The sequence below is a fragment of the Rattus norvegicus genome, chromosome 10 (genome assembly GCF_021556685.1).
Source record: "Rattus norvegicus strain SHRSP/BbbUtx chromosome 10, alternate assembly SHRSP_T2T, whole genome shotgun sequence".
In the NCBI taxonomy this organism is placed as follows: domain Eukaryota; kingdom Metazoa; phylum Chordata; class Mammalia; order Rodentia; family Muridae; genus Rattus; species Rattus norvegicus.
Genome location: NC_141543.1, coordinates 41141972 through 41162575, shown reverse-complemented (window position 1 = coordinate 41162575; position 20604 = coordinate 41141972). Strand labels below are relative to the sequence as shown.

The 20604-nt window shown below is 44.8% G+C and overlaps 1 protein-coding gene across 3 annotated transcripts; it reads left to right on the top strand.

Moving 5' to 3' along the window:
* Window positions 1-576: 576 nt before the first annotated feature.
* Zfp2 (zinc finger protein 2) lies at window positions 577-20336 on the top strand. 3 transcript variants are annotated; one of them, NM_001127558.1, is given in 6 exon segments: window positions 577-588; window positions 4737-4861; window positions 6957-7125; window positions 7305-7394; window positions 11926-11993; window positions 17720-19335. In NM_001127558.1, a coding segment is annotated over 1 exon segment (1386 nt). In that variant the 5' UTR covers window positions 577-588; window positions 4737-4861; window positions 6957-7125; window positions 7305-7394; window positions 11926-11993; window positions 17720-17792; the 3' UTR covers window positions 19179-19335.
* Window positions 20337-20604: the final 268 nt, after the last annotated feature.

The window sequence follows — 20604 nt, the reverse complement described above, 5'->3', positions numbered from 1 at the left end:
CAATGGACTAGGGTAGCTAGGGGTGAATCACAGCGCACAGTATGCAAGTATCATGATGTCAGATTTTAAAGAAAAACGTTAAAAAGACAGACGACCATATAAGAAGCAAATATTACAGTCTGTAAACTATCTTTTATCCTAAGATAAGATGGAAAATATCCTAAGATATTCCTCTAGTTCCAAAGCCATGGATGCAGCCGAAACTACCTTAGCATCCATGAGTTTCACTCATAGAGGTGGTTGGTTTTCCACAGTGACAATTCACGGGGCCAGTGCGTGATTCCCTATCTCCCAGTTACAGAGGGCTATGAAGTATCTACATCGCATTACTAACTTACCTCTCATCCTAACCCCATGCTAGGGGATGTCTAAGGTCCTCTTACTTTGAAGAAGGAACCGGTTCTAGAACCGGTTTCTTTAAAGTGGTCCTTGCCTGCATACTAGGAGCGCAATCCCTCCCTAGCGGCCCTCCGACCGCGCCTGCGCAATTGGAAGCCCTGGCGACGCCTCATGGCCTTGTGGGAAATGTAGTCCCGCGTGCCCAGTGCGGCTGCCTTCGCGGCCAGCCTCTGGTTTCTTCAGTGACTGGTGAGTGGGTTGCCTCGGGCGGGTGGTCCAAGGGCGGGGAGGCAGAGGCGTTCCCACTGGGATCCCCGGGCTCTGGTGCCAAGCTCTGTGGCCCGAGGGCGGGGCTGGCCGGACAGAGCGGTGCTCCGTCGTCGGCGAGGAGCGTAGAGTCGCAGGTGTGCTGCTCATGCCGGCGCCAGGCCTCAGGACACCCTGATGGAGACCCTGGCTCGGTCCCTCCCGTACCCCAGTCATTCGCGCCCGAATGCTCGGCAGTTCTACCTGCCTGAGCAGCCCTCGCTCGGTACGCGCTGTGAACGCGTGAGAGACCCGCTCTCAGAAGCCTGGCAGGACACCGGACCACAGTCCGGGGCTCTGGCCATTGTGTGCACGGCTGCTAGGGATCAGCCCTCTGCTTGGGGGAGCGAAGGAGGGGCCTGCTGAGTGGGTCCTGGCTAAGGGAGAAGAACATGCCCACTGGCTTTCCTCTCTTTAAGTTCATTATTGGTTAACTAGAAAATAAATGAGCAAAATCATTTGAAATTTGTCCAAAGGTCCATGTATTGTGTTATATGTATAAATAGAAACCTTTTGCTTCCAGAAAATAAAAAAGTAATGTTAGTGCCTTTCCCCCATTCAGTTAGGAAATGCATTTTGTAAGATGCTTGAGGTGCTTCTAAATCACCACCCAATGGAGATGAGAATAAACTTACATCACTAATTTTTAAGGGCAGTTAAAGCTATCATTTTCATGAATTGTAGGGAAAGTATGATTGACTCTCAGAGCTCATGTCCCCTTTGATCCTCTGGGTTATTTGGTTTTGTTGTGTTTTGTTTTAATATTGTAAATGGTACAGTTGTGCCATTCTTTGTATTTGCCCCTTTCCACAAAATCTTCAAGTGAAATTTCTAAGTCAATGTTATAATTAGACCTTTGGACATCTCCCGTCTTCTTTCCAGAAAACTAGCAGTTTCTAAAGACGGTTGCAGTGTAGGAGTGACTGATGGCCCCACACCAACTTGAAGTGCTAGTAGTCTCTTAAGCCTTGGAGAGGTGCAGGCTATGTGTGGTAGTGTGTGCCTTTAATCCCACAGAGGTAGGGGAATGAGTTTGAGACCACCCTGCTCTACATAGAGAGTCTGGGCCACCCAAGGCTACTTAGTGAGACCCTTCCTCAAATAATACCCCTATGCTAAACTCCAGCTCATTTTACTCCTAACTTTCACGTGGGTTGTATGAACAGATGGATACACAGAAAAGTCGCACATGCCTATAGTCTTATAAACCTTCCTCTGTGTTTTCTTTTTACATTTCACATGTGTGTGTCTATGTCTGCATGTATGTATGGGTACAGGTGCACATATATCCACATACATGGTGAGGAGCATCCTTGGTCTTCCTCCAAGCCCACGGGCATCCCATCCTCCCGCTTGTGTTCTGGTCCTCATGCTTGCACAGCACTGAGACATCTTTCCCCAGGGCCAGCTCCCTCGCCCTCCCCCGCCACTGTGTTTAACCATAATTAGAGAGGCCTTCTGTTTCATTATATCACAAAGATGTTCATTTATAGTTTCCCGTAGAACTCTTACTCTGTTTATGCATCTTTATTCTTTTTCCAAACAACAACCCTTATTATGAGTTATTGTATATTTGATCCTTTCTTGATAACGCTGACTTTCTCATATCCCCAGTCCATCCCACCCCTCTACCTTTACTGTAGGATCAAACCCAGGGCCTCCACTGAACTGTAATAACTCAGCACCTGAATTCCTAGATATGCATGCTTTCCCTGAACTACTTGAACTGCTAGGATTTGCAATTGTCCATTAGTGTTCCCTGTTGGGCTATAACATCCATGAGGCTGGAGACTGCCTGTGGTATTTACAGCCATTTCCGGCATTGTTTGGCATGAAGCTGTTCACACAGTAGATGTTGACAAGACACTTAATGTACCAGATGTTCTTCAGTGATACTGTTGTTTTGTGCCAACTTGACACAGGTTAGAGTTATCTAAAAGCAGGGAGCCTCAACTGGGAAAATGCCTCCATTAGATCGGGCTGTAGGGCATTTCTTAATTAGTGATTGAGAAGGGAGAGCCCAGTAGTACAGTGTGCATGGTGCCATCTCCAAGGCTTGTGGTCCTGGGTTCTATAAGAAAGCAGGCTGAGCAAGCCACTAAGCAGCACCCCTTCATGGCCTCTGCACCAGCTTCTGCCTCCAGGTTCCCACCCCATGTGAGTCCCTGTCCTGACTTCCATCAATGATGAACAGTGCTGTGGAAGTATGAGCCGAATAAACCCTTTCCTCCCCAAGCCTTGGTCATGAGGCCTCATTGCAGGCAGTAACCCTAAGACAACTGTGTTCTAGGAAATGCCATTTAAAATTCTGGGAACACGTTCTCTTGCATGAGTATTCATTTTGAATTGAAACAATGTGCATATTTTTAAGTTGTAGTGTTACACATCGATTCCACTGTATATGGTCAAATGAGATTAATTAACATAGTCCATAAACTCACATGGTTTCCATTTCTTTCTGTTGGGAGCATTGGAGACGCTTTCCTCAGCTGAGTGTAATCTCAGCACCTGGAAGCCGAAGGCAGGGGTTGAAGGCTCCATATTACCCAGCAAGTTCATGGCCAGCCTGGGCTGTGTGAGACACGGTCTCAAAAAATGAAAAGGGAGACTGGAGAGATGGCCGGGTGGGTAGAAGTGCCTTCTGAGCATGCATGACGACTTTAATTCAGAGGCGACACCCATGCAGGTATCTGGGAGGGCTTTAGTAAGCTCCAGTGCTGGGGAGGTGAGGCACAGAAGCAGGAGAATTGCTGGAGTTTGCTGTTTGCTGTCCAGCAGCCAAACTCCAGGTTCACAGACTGTTTCAAGGAGTACGGCAGAACACCAAATGTCCTTTCCCCCTGTGCCCCCCCCCCCTCTCTCTCTCTCTCTCTCTCTCTCTCTCACACACACACACACACACACACACACACACACACACATACACACACAGAGAGAGAGAGACATGTGTGTGTGTGTGAACATAGCACACATACATATATACAATCAAAAAATGAAAATCCCTTGCTAATTTAAAAATAGGCTAATGTGAGTTAATTATAGCCGACTTTTTGTGCTGTAGAAGGTGAAAAGATATGTCTCTTAACTTTTTTTTAAGTTTTAAAAGCATTCTTATATAAAAATACTTCCTTGATTCATTTTTTCTATTTTTAAACATTGGATATTTTATTTATTTACATTTCAAATGTTATCCCCTTTCCTGGTTTCCCCTCTGCAAACCTCCAATCCCATCTCCTCCTTACCCTGCTTCTATGAGGGTGCTCCCCCAACCACCCACTTCTGCCTCACCACCCTAGCACTCCTCTACATTGGAGCATTGAGCCTTCACAGGACCAAGGGCCTCTCCTCCCACTGATGCCAGGTAAGGCCCCTCCAGCTCCTTCAGTCCTTCCCCTAACTCCTCCATTGGAGTCCCTGTGCTCAGCCCGATGGTTGGCTGTGCGCATCCGAATCTGGATTGGTCAGGCTGTGGCAGAGCCTCTCAGGAGACAGCCGTATCAGGCTCCTGTCAGCATGGCTTGCTTAACTTTATTCCTGTGCCTGGTAACTAACCTCCCTCTGCGCCTGCCTACCCTGCTCAGGGTCTGGTATCCACTACATGCTTTCTGCTATAGTGAGATCAGCATACTCTGCTTCCACATGTGAGTGAGAACATCTGGCGCTTGTCTTGACTAGGAGTCTTTTAAAAGACTAGAGACATGGCTTAGTGGCTAAGAGCTCTTGCTGCTCTTGTAGAGGACCCACATTTTGTTCCCAGCACCCACACAGTGACTCAAAACTATCCTTCACTCCAGTTTCAGGGGATCAGACCCTCTTCCCACCTCCTCCAACACCAGACACAAGTGTGGTACACATACATACATACATGCAGTCAGAACACTTACTGATCCACAGAAAATAAAGCTCAAAAAAAAAAAAAAAGAGAGATGTTATACAACATGATTAACTAATAATTTTTCCATAATTAACTTTATACCAAGTAAGCTTAATAAAGCAAAATCCATAGGTAAAATATTTAACCGTATTTGTATCGATGCCACATACTTCTTATTTAATTTATTTGTAGGGCTTTTATTTTTTTTTTGTTGCAGCAGGAGTCTCTCATGGCTTCCCTTCCGTCCCTCAGCTCTGCCTCTAGAGATGGTGAATTCTCTAGGAAGGCCCTACAGGAAGGAGGAAGGCAATGGCTGTTGGAACTCTGCCATTGGGAGCTCAGGTGAGACTTCATTGTGAGACATCTTTTACTCCCATAATGGGAAGGGACTTCATTACAGGGGACAGGAATGTGTTGGAGTACTGGGTCCCTTCGCTGTCCCTCACCCCGTTCTCAGCTGCCGCTGGAGTTCTTGATGGCACTCAAAGGGTAGAGAAGGAACCAAGGTCACAGGAGAGGTGGATCGGTGCTTCTAGGGCTGACGCACTATCAGGAGTCAGAAAAGCCTAGGAAAGAGAAGGTCAGGGGCCTGAGGAGGAGGGAGTGTCCACCCATCTCAAGGTCTGGGAAAGGAAGCCACAGAGGGTTTTCTATAGTGCAGGTGCAAGTTTCAATATGGAGTCCATCTTAGCAGTCATGTGTCATGTCATTCCTCCACGGTGGTGATAGAAATCACAGCCGTTTCCTGAGCGTCTGCCATGTACACAGCGTGACTAAGTCTTATAGCACTGGCTTCTGTTTTAGCTATGGTGAAGACTGCATAGTGGGTGGTGTCACAGTGTCAGGAATGCAGGTGAGTGGGTGAGACCATATAGGAAGGGTCGTAGCAACCTCTAACTGGACCCCAGTCCTTAAAGGTCCTACCAGTTCCCTCTCTCTCCTGCCCCGGGACCGTGTTTGTGTGTGTGTGTGTGTGTGTGTGTGTGTGTGTGTGTGTGTGTGTGTGTGTGCATGCCCATGCTTATGTTTGCAAAGGCCAGACAAGGTCACAGGTATCTTCCTCTGTCACTTCATGATGTTTTTATGTTTAGACATGGTCTCTCACTGAACCAGAAGCTCACCATTCAAGCTATGTTAACTGACCAGTAACATATGGGAGTCCTTTTATGTGAATCCTCAGGATCTTACTGTAGGACCCCCTCTCGGGAGACCCCACTCCAGTTGCGGGATTGTACTCCCCCAAGAAACACGAGAGACCGGCTCTTGATGTAAAGCACAGGAGGCAGTTTATTATCAGAGCTGTGGGACAGCTTGTATCTCACACAGGAGACAGAGGAGTCAACCCCAAGACTCGAAATTTAAGGCTTTTTATAGGGGAAGGCAAGGGGATTCAGCATGGTTATACTTGATTGGTTGATTTATATATCAGCAAGGGAAATGGGTACAAGGTCTCATCAGCAAGCAGTACGTGTGGGCTGGAGTGTTCACAATGTAGGAGAGCGTCTGATCTTTATTTGTAGAGCAGGGAGTTTGGTAGTGGCTAGCCAGTTCCTGGAACAATCCCTCGACCTTGTTTTTAGGCTTGGCCGGGCATGTCTCAGGCCCGTTCTGTCCTATCCCCTTATCTGCTGTTCTTTTGTAGTTTTTTTTTTTTTTTTTCCGGAGCTGGGGACCGAACCCAGGGCCTTGCGCTTCCTAGGTAAGCGCTCTACCACTGAGCTAAATCCCCAGCCCCTCTTTTGTAGTTTTTATGAAGTTTTTATTTTAACTCCTTCACTTACCTCAGGTCTGCTTGTTTGCTTTGCTCACTCTAGCTACTGCTCCACCTCACCAGTCTTCTTAAACATTGCCACAGGGGGATGTTCAAGCTTCTAACACTTGAGCCTTTGAGTCAAACCACCTCAGGACAAACCATAGCACTTCTGTGTACTTTCTTTTCCTATCCTTGATTCTCGAGACAGTCAGTGTGAATTGCCACCTTCACAGAGTCCGGAATCACTTGGGAGATGGGCTTTAGGCATGCCATCTTGATTAGGTTGAAGTGAGAAGACCCTCCCATGGTGGGCGGCACCATTCCCTAGCCAGGACCCTGGGCTGTGCATGGAGAAAGGGAACTGAGCAGCGGCCATTCATCCTTCTCAGCTTCCCAACTGTCATGTGACCAGCTGCTTCTTGCTCCTGCTACCTTGTCTTTTGCAGCATGATGGTCTGCACCCCTGAACTGTGAGCCAAAATAAATTCTTTCTCTTTTAAGTTGCTTTTGAAACAGGAAAAGAAATTACCACGGCTCTCAAACCACTCTGTGTTATCGTTTTTACCTCTGGCTCATAATGTCTGTGGTTTGTTGCACATGTCTTGTTTTTGTCAGAATGTAGCCTATACACTCATCCTTCTGGTCCTGCTTGGTCTTTTCTCAAGGAGAATTTTGTATTTTCAGGAGTCACTGATATACAAAGATGTGTCTGTGGACTTCACTTGGGAGGAGTGATGCAGCTATGTTCTGCACAGAGGAACCTGTATGGCAGGGTGATGCGGGAGAACTGGAGCACCCTGGTCTCCCTGGGTGAGCAGCCCCACCTTCAGCCTTCTGCCTATGGAATTCACAGGTTTGACTCAAAAACCCCCTCTCATGGGACATTGTTTAGGATAGTGCCTTAGTGCCTCTCTCTCACGACGGAAAGTCTGTAGAGAACAGAGAAAATGGAGAGGGGGAAATTAGAACAGTCCTGGGGGTATGTGCTGATTGAGCTTAGAACCTAAACTTGGTCTCTTTCTTCCCAAGCAGGGCATCAACCATCCAAACCAAATGTGATCTCTGACCTGGAACAAGAACTGACGCTGAGAAAAGGAGAATTCCCAGGTTGCATCTCTCTGGGTAAGTGTCAGGATGCAAGGACTGGAAACATGTGTCTTATTAGGAAGCGTGAACGGGATTGTGGGGTCTCTGGAGAGGCCAGCTCCCACAGATGCGTATTGTAGGAAGACAGGAAGACAGTGCCACCATGCCAATGAGAGTTGTCCTCTGTCACTCAAGCTTAAGTCCCAGTCTTGGCAGAGGGGATGGACACATTGTGAGACTTGAGTATCTACACATATAGCATTTGTACATTGTCTGGAGCCATTGAGCATTTGGAAGTGTTAGCAATGGCTGTTTCCTCTCTGTCTTCATCTGTGTTCAGTTAAATCTGTCCCTGCCTGAAACACATCCTTTGACTGTTTTTGTTCCCAGGCTTAACCTATATTCCTAGCTTCCTTCCCCTTGTATTTGTAAACATTTGAGAGCTTTCTCTTCTTCCTGCCTTGATAAGGGTTTTGAATAGGCTGCATATTTTAAAAAGTGAGAAATGACTGTGGTTTTGTTTGCAGTTCCAACAGCTTTACATTTTATGCGTCCCATTTACAGCTCTAAAAGTCCCATCTGTGTCCACCATCGATTTATTCCCTGCCGTTCAGCTCTTCACGATTGTACCTTGGTCAGCCTCCATCACAGCCGAGAGTTCTCTATGAGGCAATATCCTTGGCTTTTCTCCACAGACAACACGTTGTACATCTTGCCTTCCCCACATTTCTAGCCCCGTTGTTTTAAAATGTATTTTTTATGGCTAAAGAGTGAGCCAGGGACCTAGAGGTGGCTCTGTTGGTAACGTGCTTGCCGTGTAAGCTTGAACACCGGAGTTCTACTCCCAGTGTTCACGGAGAAGCCATGCCTGTAGAGTACGGGCCTCACGTACCTGAAGCTCGGCAGTGAGGAGGCAGAGACAGGAAGGTCGCTAGGGCTCTCTGGCCAGCTACTGTGGACAAATTGGTGAGCTTCAGTTCAGTCAGACATCCAGTCTCAGACAATAAGGTGGAGAGTGATGGAGGCACTTGACATCAGTCCTGTCTCAAAAACAAAAGGATACAGTACTACATTGATTGTCATGCCATTATCAGTACCATGTGACCTGTCAGAAAATGTCCACGAGAGAAGATGCTGGGGTGTGCAGGGGTAGCATGTTAAATCAGTGAGCTAAGAAGGTCCAGCAAAGCCAGTACTTATGCCCAACACACAGAAACAGTAAATGAGGCCCAAGTATCTGCAGCCAGAGATTCTGGGTGAGGGTCAGATGTGTTCATTCTTCTCTCATTTCTGTGGATTCAGACTCACAAAATTATAAATGCGCCAAGGAGGCTGAGGAGAGACTGGCTGTTGTCTGACTCCCACTTCTGTGCTGGCCTCTCCCTGGGGACCCCTGCAGACTTAGAGGCCTCTGTTTATTCAGTTTGTCCAGGAAATAGGAAAACAGATACTCTGAGTATAGGCACAGCGGTTACCCTAAATGTATTTTCTGAAGAAAAGGGAGCTGTTATAGCTTTTATAGGCATAGACAAAAGGATATTATAAACAAACATGTTCAGTGAGTACCTTGAAGGGGCATCTATAAAGTTTAGGAGTTTAGGAAAGCAGGAAAATCCTGGCTACTATGCTGTGTTGGTATTACACTGTGTTCTTTGTGAGGTTGTTGATCAATGCAGAGGTCAATTCTCAGATACATCCCCAAAGTTTAGCTAACAGCAGTGAGGACATGAGGTCAGATACAAGTCAGCACTAACAGTCTATCTTAGTAAAGATTCTCTCCCCAGCCTCCCATAAGCCTATCTTTTTATGTCTTCATGCAGAAGTTGCCCATCATGTATCTGCATGAAGAAATTCACAAAGATTTCTTTATGAATGTTTAGTTTTATGACATAATTAAATGTTCTGACCCCACTGCTGGCGTTTAGTGGGTTTCCTAGAGAGCGGGACTCTAGAAGATGACTCACTGGCTGAAGGGTGTTTGCACTTAGAGGTCTTGCTGCTTGTTGTACAACTTCTAGCCATGTTTTATGCTCGTAATGCTCATTTATCTGCTGAGTTATTTCATTATAGATTTCTGTGGTGTTGATTATATCGCTATTTACGTTTATCTTTTGTAAATAGTTTATTCATTCCACAAAGTCATTGAATAGCAGGCCCGCTTTCTGGCCCTGGGATTATAGCCAGAAGGCAATGCAGGCAGAATTTACTCGGGCTCATGTTCTACTTAGGGAGATAATACATTAATAGAGAAGGGGGAGGTGCAGCAGAAAGGAAGCGAAGAAAGCAGTGGGGGCGGGGGGAGTAGCACAGGCAGTGAGTGGGTGGGAAGAGAAAGCAGGCCAGGGCTAGGTTAGATGTCTTTAGGGACTTTGAACAGATGCTCAAATAAAAATAGGTCTGTAACCAGGGTGTTTTCTACCAGCACCCTAGTTCCTAAGTAATGATTCAGACTTAATTATTTACCGATAAATGCCTAGGCCATAAGCATGGGCTTGTTCCCTGACTAGCTCATAACATTCATAGCCTGTCTATTGTATTGTATTCTATGTGTGCCACATGACTGGTTACCCCTCCTCAGTTTCATATGTTCATCTCCTCAGAGTCCAGGTGACAATTGTCCCATGCCTCACTGACTCCCCAGAATTCCTGTCTCTCTCCCCAAACTCCCACCTCTTATTTCCTGCCTTTTCCTAATAGGCCATCAGCGTTTTATTGACAGATAATGCTTCTACACAATGCACAAAAATTCTCTACCTAGGTCTAGGATAGTATTCCAAGCATAGGAAACAGCAAGTGCCAAGGTTCTGATGTGGGGGACTGCTCTTCTAAAGGGGAGAGAGCCTTGAGTGAAAAGAGTCCTCAAAATATAGTTCTTTCACTCCTGAGGGAAAAAAATCATACTTTCTGCTTTGAGATTTTTCTACTTTTGCATTGCTTTTTAGTCTCTCTCTCGTTCTCTCCTTCTCTCTCTCTCTGTCTCTCTCTCTCTCTCCTTCTCTCTCTCTCTGTCTCTCTGTCTCTCTCTGTCTGTCTTTCTCTCACACTCTGTCTCTCTCTGTCTCTCTCTGTTATACTTACTTCCGGTGGTGTATGCACATGTGTGTGGTTTATGCACTTGTGTGGGTTATGTGCGTGTGTGTGTGTGTGACACATGCATTTGCGTGTGGAGTATGCACACGTATGTGCTGGTATGCTCACTCGAGGCCAGAAGACATCCAGTGTCCTGGTTTATCAGTGTACCTTATTCCCTTTAGACAGGATCTCTGAACCTGGAGCTAGGCTGGCAGCCAGCAAGCCAGAGCAGTTCTCTGTGTGACTCCCAAGGCACCGGGACAGTAGGCACAAATGCCCATGCTCAGCTCTCTGTGTGGGTGCCCGGATGGGAACTCATGCTCGCAGGGCCGTCTCCAGGGCTCCTGTTGCTTTTTGTTAGCAATGCATGGACTTCTCTTGCTTTATGGGTATGTTAGCATTTCAGTAGCTTCGGAGTTTGTTGGTCTACACATGTAGCTATGTATTTCCACACTCCCCAGATTTAGTGCATTTGTTTGGGGTTCTTTTTTGAGTCATGCCACTGTCATGTGCTAAGGTTTCTTGACACGCTGGATGGAAGTGTTGGTTTGTGGTACTGGAGTTCAACCCTCGCCTCTCACAAGCTAAGCACTGGCTTTCCCACTCTGCTGCGTCCCAAGCCCCATGCTTTTGACAACCATTTCCTACCCCGCTCTGTTACCTTCTTTCAGACTTTTCCATCGGGAAAACTTCTTCAGTTGTCTATTATTTGGAGTGCACACTGTATTTATCTGTCTTCCGGGACATCTGTCTGTCTGTGGGCATGTAGACTCACTGAATTGTCACTGTTGGGTTTACATCTCATTATATGCCTCCCCACCACTGCCTGCCAGAGTAAATATTTGGTAATATTTGTTAAATGAATAATGGATGACATTAAGTAGAACTTTTAGAAGTCATGTGCAAGTGTAGGCCATGCACACTTGAGAGCTGTAGCCATATCTGTGGAATTGATACCAGTGCAAACTGGAAAATTATCAGGATAGAACCGGAGGCCAAATGCTCCCACACAGATTACAGAAGCACGCTCAGAGATGAGGATGTAGCTGGGCCACAGAAAAGAACATCAGAGAGAATACAGCAGTGTCAAGTAAGAGAAGAGAAAGTACTGTGGACTGAGTGATTGGGAAGCCATGTGTGACCCAAGGAAGAGCGTGTTCAGTGCTAAGGGTCTGTGCTGGGATGGGCTGTGTGTGGGAGAGTGCAGAAGCAACTACAGCCTGACCGAAGGGAGGAAGAGAGAGAAGAGGACCTCTCTGTGTTCTTCAGGGCATGGATCTGAATTCTCCTCTAGACAAGGAGGAGCTAGGAGAGAGGAGAACAGGGTGAAGGTGAGGGAAGACAGTGAGTGCAGTGCAGAGCAATCACTGTCTGTTCAGTGGTGTCGTGTTGGTGGGGAAGTGTCTGGCTGCAGAGGATGTCTGGGTTTCTGTGCATGCGCAGTGATGGCTGAGTCCACTTCTCCTGTCACCGGGCTTTTTCCTCACCTTTGCAGGCCTGCCATGTTGTCTTTGAGCATCCTGTCTTCCTCGGAGGATCTCCTAGGCCGGTTTGTAAAACGTTGTAGGTAATCTTTTTGCTTTTCTTTTTCTTAAGAATTAAGTCTTAGGGTTGGGGATTTAACTCAGTGGTAGAGCACTTGCCTAGCAAACGCAAGGCCCTGGGTTCGGTACCCAGCTCCGAAAAAAAAGAAAAAGAAAAAAAAAAAGAATTAATTCTTTAGGATTTACATTTAAATTAGGCAGCTAACATTAATAAAGAATACATCAAACCTTACTAAGTTTTTTATGGTGTTTTCAGTTTTAAAAAAACTGTTAAGCAATTTTGCAGAATAACAAATGCTTTATTCTTTGTCTCACTTGGACTCTGAAGTATATATAAACAGAAGGATTTATAAAGTATATGCTATTTGACACAATGCAAATTCTGCCACACCCTTAATAAATGAACGCTTTACTATTTTTTCTTTTTCTTTTATAAATACTCTAAGGTAAGTCTCATTCAGCCGACAAGGAGCCTGGCACACACAGAGGTCAAGAAGCCTTCACAAAGTCACTCAGTTAATAGTGGTTGAAGTCAAGTTTGAGCGGGATAGAAAATCAGACTCCAGAGTTACTACTTAACCACTATGCCTTCCTCCTTTTCTTTGTAGTTGGTGATGGTGAAAATTAGTGAAGAATAAAGAGAGCAGACGCCCAGGGTCCAGAACCTAGAGCAAAAGCAAGCATGCCCTGCACGGTCTAACCTCTACCCAACACTGACCCCTATTCTGATTTGTGATCATTTCCGTATAAGTCCCAGCTCTCTAGAGAGATGGAAGGGGGTTGATTAGGGTGGTATACAGGCTGTGGTCCAACTAGCTAATCCAACAATGGCTCTCTTGAAGGAAAGGCCAAAACCCCATGGGTCTGGGAGTGTCAGCTGCTCTTCAGTCTGTATTAGAACCGCAAAGAAGTAGGTTCTGACACCAGCAAAGGAAAGCCCTGGCAGCAGGGTGGGTGAGCTGTTAGTGAGAGGGAGGGCAAGCAGGCAGAAACAAAAGCTTCCTTCTTCCGTGTCCTTCATGTGAGCTGCCACAGAATGTGGCCCATGTTATCTCAATTGATGTTATATTACATGACAAAGAAATAAAGGAACACAAATATCAGTTAATGTATATGTATATATGTACAAACTCATCCTTATCAAAATAGGAAAGAAACACTCATGTCAATTGCAATTTGTTTTTCTGTCACGTGGCCTAACTACCCATGTTTCTTCTACCATCAGCAAGCACATCAGCAGGTCTTGGTCCTCTTCCTAGAGCAGTGACCCATACCTTCCTTCCTGAGGGTCTGGACCCTTTGTCATCCTGCCTGTATTAGGTTGCTGTAGTTTCTCATTGACTCTAATCACAAACCATGGTAGCACCAAGAAACACCCTAAAGGATCTCCGTCAGTCCAGACCTACTCTTTCTCATCTTCATTGTAGAGAAGCAATCCAATTTCTCCCTGGTAATCTGGATTAGTCACCCCTCCTAACACTGTTCTTCCTTTCTTAGCCTGTTGGCTTAAGAGGATCAGAAACCCAAAGTGGCCAGGGGGCGAGTCTGAGGTTCTAGCTCAGTGGAGTTTTGTTGTGTCCTGGCAGGAGCACAGCCCCACCTGGAACCAAAACTTCCAGGCCAGCAGAACTTAAGGCCATAGGAACAGGACACAGAATTTTTTTCAAACGGATCACTAGGAACTATTCCCATTTCCACACCCTTGATTCCTGGACTGATAATCCTGGCTGTGGGAGAAACTGCTATATTTGGGTGAAGATTAAAAGCATATACCTTCTTCTAGAGAACCCTGTTCCAGCCCTCCAGGCTGCTGCTACCTAATTGGCACTGTAACTGTGCCTTCAAAAGGCAATCCCATCATCCTATCAATCAGGCCAGCTGTGTAGGGATGCTGGATTCCATGAGCCTGTTGTCACCTTCTCTGGCTATGAGTTCCCTGGCTAGAACCAGTGCCATATTGAATAACATGACAGTGAAGAATGCTTTCTATCAGTCTACAAATGGCACTACTGGCAGCATTCCAAGCAGGAAGGGCGAACCCATAATCAGAAAAAGAATCTATTCCAGTTAGGACAAATCTCCTCTCCATTAAGGAAGTGGCCCCGATGTAGTCAAGTTGACAATCGAGATCAGCCCTCACAATACCCCTTTCTGGCTCTTCTTCACAGCGGCGCCGTTTATCTGGGCTAAAAGATCTTCCCCTGCACTTTTTGTTGGATTCCGGGTAGCAATTCACATATTCTCAGAGAACTTGAGTGGGTAACGGTGCTGCCAGAGCAAGCTGGAGCAAGACAGCTGCCAGCCTCTGTGCTACTTGTTGATACCACTAGAGAGACTCTCTCTGCAGTCCTTAGTGTTTGTTGGTGACTCCTGCTTGACGTCCGACTTCTCTGTTTGTTAAGGCAGGTCAGCACGGAAGGGAAGAGCCCTGTTACACATTCTTCTCGCTTCTAAGCTTCTGCTTTACTGTTCCCCATGCTAATCCTCGCTATGTTAGTTTTGATTGACAGTGCTAAAACTGGTTCCCAGGTTGCAATTTCCTGTCCTCATTTCTCACTGCCTCTGGGACATTTTGTCTGTGATACGACATGGGGTCCTATGAACCTGAGCGACTCCAGGGTCCCTTCTTCTGCTCAGTTACCTCTAGCAGGTCAACAGATTCTCTTCACCTTTCTCTGCCCAGCACAAATCCTCCACTTCATAGAAAGAAAATTTAGGAAAGAGTAGGGATGTTTGGGCCTGTTACATCTATGAGTAGAACTGTCTGCTTGAAAGTTAAGAAGCGAGGCGTTTAAAACAGCATTGTCCCCCATTAAGAGTTGTGTTTTGTTCTTTATGTTGTGGATGAGGGTATCCCCTAAGGGCAGTTACAGATAATGTCTTACTCATTATCAGTTATTTTATCCTCTCTTAGATCTGTGAAAGCCCATTCCCAAAGAAACAAGTAAATCATTAAGGTAGTGTTAAAATTCATGGTTTAAACGTGTACGTGTGACCGAAGGGACAACACTTTTTTCATACTTTGGTATTTTCTTAGATTGATTTGGTGTAGGGTTGTAGGAAACTACTAGTAGGAATGCTGGATAGATGGGTATCTTGGCTTCTTTTCTGGTTGCTCTAACAAACATAGGGCAGGGAGAAGGTATTTCAGCTCACAGTAGCAGGTTACGGTCCATCATGGCAGAGAAAGCACAGTAGAAGGAGACAGAGACAGCTGGCCACGTGAATCTAGCAGAGGGTAGTAAGTGCAGGCCTGCTGGTCCTCAGCTTGCTATTCCACCTTGTAAAGGATTCCCTGCCCAGGGGACAATCCCATCCACAGTCTTCCCACATCAATTAATGTAATCAAGATAATCTCCATCGGCAAGTCCTTAAGCCACCCAACCTAGCAATCCCTCAGTGAAGCTTCCTTCTAGATAAATCTAGATTCTGCTAAGTTAACCATGTCAATGCTCACAATTATACCCCTTGTCAATATAATACCAAAACAAATCAATTTTAAGCCATAACCTACCCCTTGTCTCCATAGGCTCATTGCCATGTTATAAATGTATTCAATCTAACTTTAAAAGATTCTACAGTACTTAACAATCTCTTAATTGTGGGCACTCAATTCTTAAAAAGTTGCATTCTTACATCATATACTGATGGAGAAAACTGGGCATAAAATAATCACACCAAAGCAAATTACATTTCTAAAGCATGATGTCTGATATCTGAGGCCCTTAATTCAATGTTCTCGGCTCCGTGTGACTTCAGTATCTGCCCCTCCAGCTTTGCCACCTACATGTATCACACCTATACTGTCTTCTATGCAAGTTGTACTTCATTCCTTCAGCTCCCTTGGCAAATGACCCACAGCTGTGGCATCTCCGTGATCCTGTGGTTTCCACCATAACTAAGACATCCTTTTCACAACTTCATACAATAGTCGATTGAGGCTTCCATGCAGAGACTGATCTTGCCATACAGTTCATGGCCTCAACTAAAACCCAGGACCTCCCACCACCATTTCCATCTTTTTTGCCTTTCCAAGTAGCATCCCATGGATTCTGCTGCCAGGTTGTGTGCCCAGCCCAGGAAAGAACATCACCCCCTTCCTTGAGAGCCTTTGTTGGGTGCCGTTTGCCCCTCATACACTCCCAGTGCAGTGCAGTTCTCATCTCTACAATGTTGTTGATCTCCTTAAGAAGTGCTGTTATAGTGGACTTGGCCATCTGTAACCTCAGATGGTTTTCCCCCCATCCACTTTGTTTCCCAAAAAATAATGACTCTGAGTCTCAAATGTATTTACAAATACATAGGCCACATAGCTAGGCCTATTCCTCAACCAGCTCATAACTTAATAGCCAGTTTGTGCTATCAGATTTAAGCCAGAAGGACAGTTATCTCTGTTCGGGTTTCATTCGTCTGTCTTCTTAGGGGCCCCAGGGAGAATTCCCTTCCATACATTCTCATTCTCTCCCTCTCCCTCTCCCTCTCCCTCTCCCTCTCCCTCTCCCTCTCCCTCTCCCTCTCCCTCTCCCTCTCCCTCTCCTTCTCTTCCTTTGCTCCCTCTTCTACCTCCCTCTCTGCCAATGTCCCACCTTCTGATCCTGCCTCGGCCCATTGCCCAGAGGTTGTACTGATAGGTGAATGCTTTTACATAGTGTATAGGAGATTATTTCTAAAAAGTGCCACTCTTTTCTAAGACATAACCTAGATGCTTTCCTGTGCTCAATTTACCCTGCCACTGTCCTCATTAATTAGTCCACTGTCTTGAAATACAGCTTTATTCGTGTTCTCAGGATATGGGCAGAATGAAGACAGACATTTCAACAAAATAGGATGCTAATGGCCCCTAGCCGGTCCCTGATGGAATCCTTGTTTCCCTGTGAAATCTTATGGTCCATGTTTACCTCACTCTCTCCAGAATGAGTTAAGCTCTGATCCCTGCATTCAGTGTACCAGACTCTTGCACATTCTAGCCACAAATGTGTCCAAAGGTGTAAGAATGACACAGTCGGGTATACACACTGAAGGCTCCACTTCTGGTACCAGTTTCTCTCTTAATTACTTCTCTCCTGATGTGATAAAGTACTCTGACAGAAGCAACTTAAGAGTTTATTCCAATCACAGTTCACAGTAACGTCCTCTCATGGTAGAGAGGTCAACAGTGGCAGATGGCTGAGGAAGCCGGCCACTTTACATCTAAAGTCAGAAGAGAACAGTGAATGCATGCTTGCTAGTGGTCAGATTCCTATCTATCTCCATCTTATACAGGATCCCCTGGCCAAGAGAAGGCCCAGGTGAGCATTTTCACATCAATTAATAGAATCACAATAATCCTCCACAGGTCAACTCAATCTAGATAATCCTTCATTGAGATGGCCTTCCCAAGTGACTCTGAATTCTGTCAAGAGGATTAAGTAATCATCAAAATACAGTACATCATTCTCGCCTGCTTTCCTTAGCCAGTCTCTTCTGTGTATTTTCCCCTGGCTCTGCATTAACCGTCCTGGATGAGCTATCCTCTTCTCTCCACTTATCCAGTGGATCTGCCTTTGTCTTAGTTCTTTTGCTTTTGTGGACTGGTACATCGTTCTTCACCTATTGATTTCTTTAGGAATTGTAGAACTTTGTTAAAATCTGTTCAGTGCACTTAACAGCTATTCTACCTTTATTCTCTTATGCCCCCCACCATATGTAGCTTCTAGTCCCTTGGCACAGGAATCAATATGCATCTTAAGTTTTACTTTTTTTCAGGCCGGGAGTCAAGACTTGAAACCAGACAACTCCAAAGTCCACCATTACTGAAAATTTGCCCTATGGGGTCATAATGGACAGGGAAGATCTCTGGCATTCAGCTTTAGGGGCTGTCTGGGATTCTACCTGTTGGTTAGAAGAGCAACAGGAAAGATATCTGGGCCAAGTGACAGTGACCCAAAAGGAAATATTTAATGAGAAGAGGGTGTGTGGAGGTAATAAAACTGAAAACGGTTCCATTGAGCATTCAATGCTTAGTATACCACAAAGCATTCCTGTGACAATAAGACTTTGTACCTGGAATTCATATGGAAAAGGTTCTAACCAAAATCCCAAGTTAATGAAATCTTCAAGAATGTTTGTAAGAAAGAAAATATATGAATGTGATGAGTGTGGGAAAAGCTTCAGTCAGAGTTCATCGCTGCTTAAGCACCAGAGGATTCACACTGGGGAGAAACCTTACAAATGTAATGTATGTGACAAGCATTTCATCGAACGCTCCTCCCTTACTGTACATCAAAGGACTCATACGGGAGAAAAACCCTACAAATGTAATGAGTGTGGGAAAGCCTTTAGTCAGAGTATGAACCTTACTGTTCATCAAAGAACTCATACTGGAGAGAAACCTTATCAATGCAAAGAGTGTGGGAAGGCCTTCCGTAAGAACTCATCCCTCATTCAGCATGAAAGGATTCATACTGGAGAGAAGCCCTACAAATGTAACGACTGTGGGAAAGCCTTTACACAAAGCATGAATCTTACAGTGCACCAGAGAACTCATACTGGAGAAAAGCCCTATGAATGTAACCAATGTGGAAAGGCCTTCAGTCAAAGCATGCATCTTATTGTCCATCAGAGAAGTCATACTGGAGAAAAACCCTATGAATGCAGTGAATGTGGAAAAGCCTTCAGTAAAAGCTCAACTCTCACGCTACATCAGCGAAATCACACTGGAGAAAAACCCTACAAATGTAACAAGTGTGGTAAATCCTTTAGTCAAAGTACGTACCTTATAGAACATCAGAGACTTCATTCTGGAGTGAAACCTTTTGAATGTAACCAGTGTGGAAAAGCTTTCAGTAAGAATTCTTCCCTTACTCAGCATCGCAGAATCCACACTGGTGAGAAACCTTATCAGTGTATGGTCTGTGGAAAGCATTTCACTGGAAGATCATCCCTCACTGTACACCAAGTTATACACACTGGAGAAAAGCCCTATGAGTGCACTGAATGTGGAAAGGCCTTTAGTCAAAGCGCCTATCTTATTGAACATCAAAGAATTCACACTGGTGAAAAACCCTATGAATGTGATCAGTGTGGTAAAGCTTTCATTAAGAATTCATCCCTTATAGTACACCAGAGGATACATACAGGAGAGAAACCTTATAAGTGTAATGAATGTGGAAAATCCTTCAGCAGGAGCACAAACCTTACAAGACATCAGAGGACTCATACATGAGAAAAGTTTTCACCAACCCCTTCATTTTGATTAATCTTTTGATACTAATCAGATGTCACATTGATGTAGATATGTAGTAAACATAACTATTGTGGTAAACTTTTAGTTGAAGCACAACACAGCATACCAGATAATAAAACCATAGAGAGGAACCGTATGAAAGTGGAGAACACGTGATTCAGATTTGAGTAGCTAGGACATGAATGATGAAGACTTAGGCTGAAGATAAGCCCTGATGTGTCACACTGGGAAATCTGATTTGAGCATTCCAGAGTTCACACTGAATGGAAAATGTGATAGTGATAAACTGGATGACTGAAAACTCTGGTTCAACCCAGTTCTAATCTCCCATTACCTTGAACAGGTCATGGTCTCTTTATCTAGCAATGAGAGATTTGGGATATAGAAAGCCTATAGGATCTATATTAGCCAAAATGCCCAACACGAAGATGCAGGGAATTTTTTGGTAATTGCTGTTGTATTTGTTATAGAGATGCTTCTATTCCATAGTATTGTTTTATGGGTGTTTTAGGTTAAAGCTCTCTACCTCTGAATCTTATTGTCCTTCATATCCCCGAATCACTATCTCTCTTAAAATGTAGGCTAGTTGCTACTGAGTAGTGGATAAATTGTGCGTATTTTAATGCCATAGCATGCTGTTTTTGACTTCTCAGCTAACAGTCATTAAACTGTTGTTAAACAAACTTACTATATTTAGATGACAATGTGACTTAAATAGAATTTTTAATTACCTAGGAATCAAATACATATCTTTGTGTCTTACTGGACAGTCATGGAAATTTAAATACTTATGAATTGAACACTAATTGTAGTGAACAGTTTTATGTCAACGTGACAGAAACTAAAGTCATCTAAGAGGAAAGAATCTCAGTTAAGAAATGGGCTATAGGTATGCCTGTAGGGCATTTTCTTAATTAGTGATTGATTGGGGAAGACCCAGCCATTGAGGATGGTGCCATCCCTGGGCTGATGGTTCTGAGTTCTATACAAAAGCAGACTGAACAAGCAGCACTCCTCCATGGCCTCTGCATCAGCTCCTTTCTCCAGGTTCCTGCCTTTGTTTACTTCCTGTCCTGACTCTCTGGTGATGAACAGTGATATGGAGATGTAAGCCAAATAAACCTTTTCCTCCACGCATTGCTTGGTCATGGTGTTTCATCACAGCAGTAGAAACCCTAAGACACTAATAGACATAATAATTTACAAATTAACAAAGCCTACTCAGAACTGCCAGAGGAATAGTTTATGCATCATGATAGTATTAAATTTATTGAGCACATGTTGACTGAGTTATAAATATGAGCTACATATTGTGGGAAAATAACTGAGAACTTCCTGGGTGGCAGGGACTGTCCAAGAAGTGACAAGACATCATTCATAAGGATGGGTTTTATGGCCAAGAACA

Coding starts and splice junctions, on each gene's coding strand:
- Zfp2 (XM_087573586.1), top strand. CDS start 17,793: ATGGACAGGGAAGATCTCTGGCATTCAGCTTTAGGGGCTGTCTGGGAT.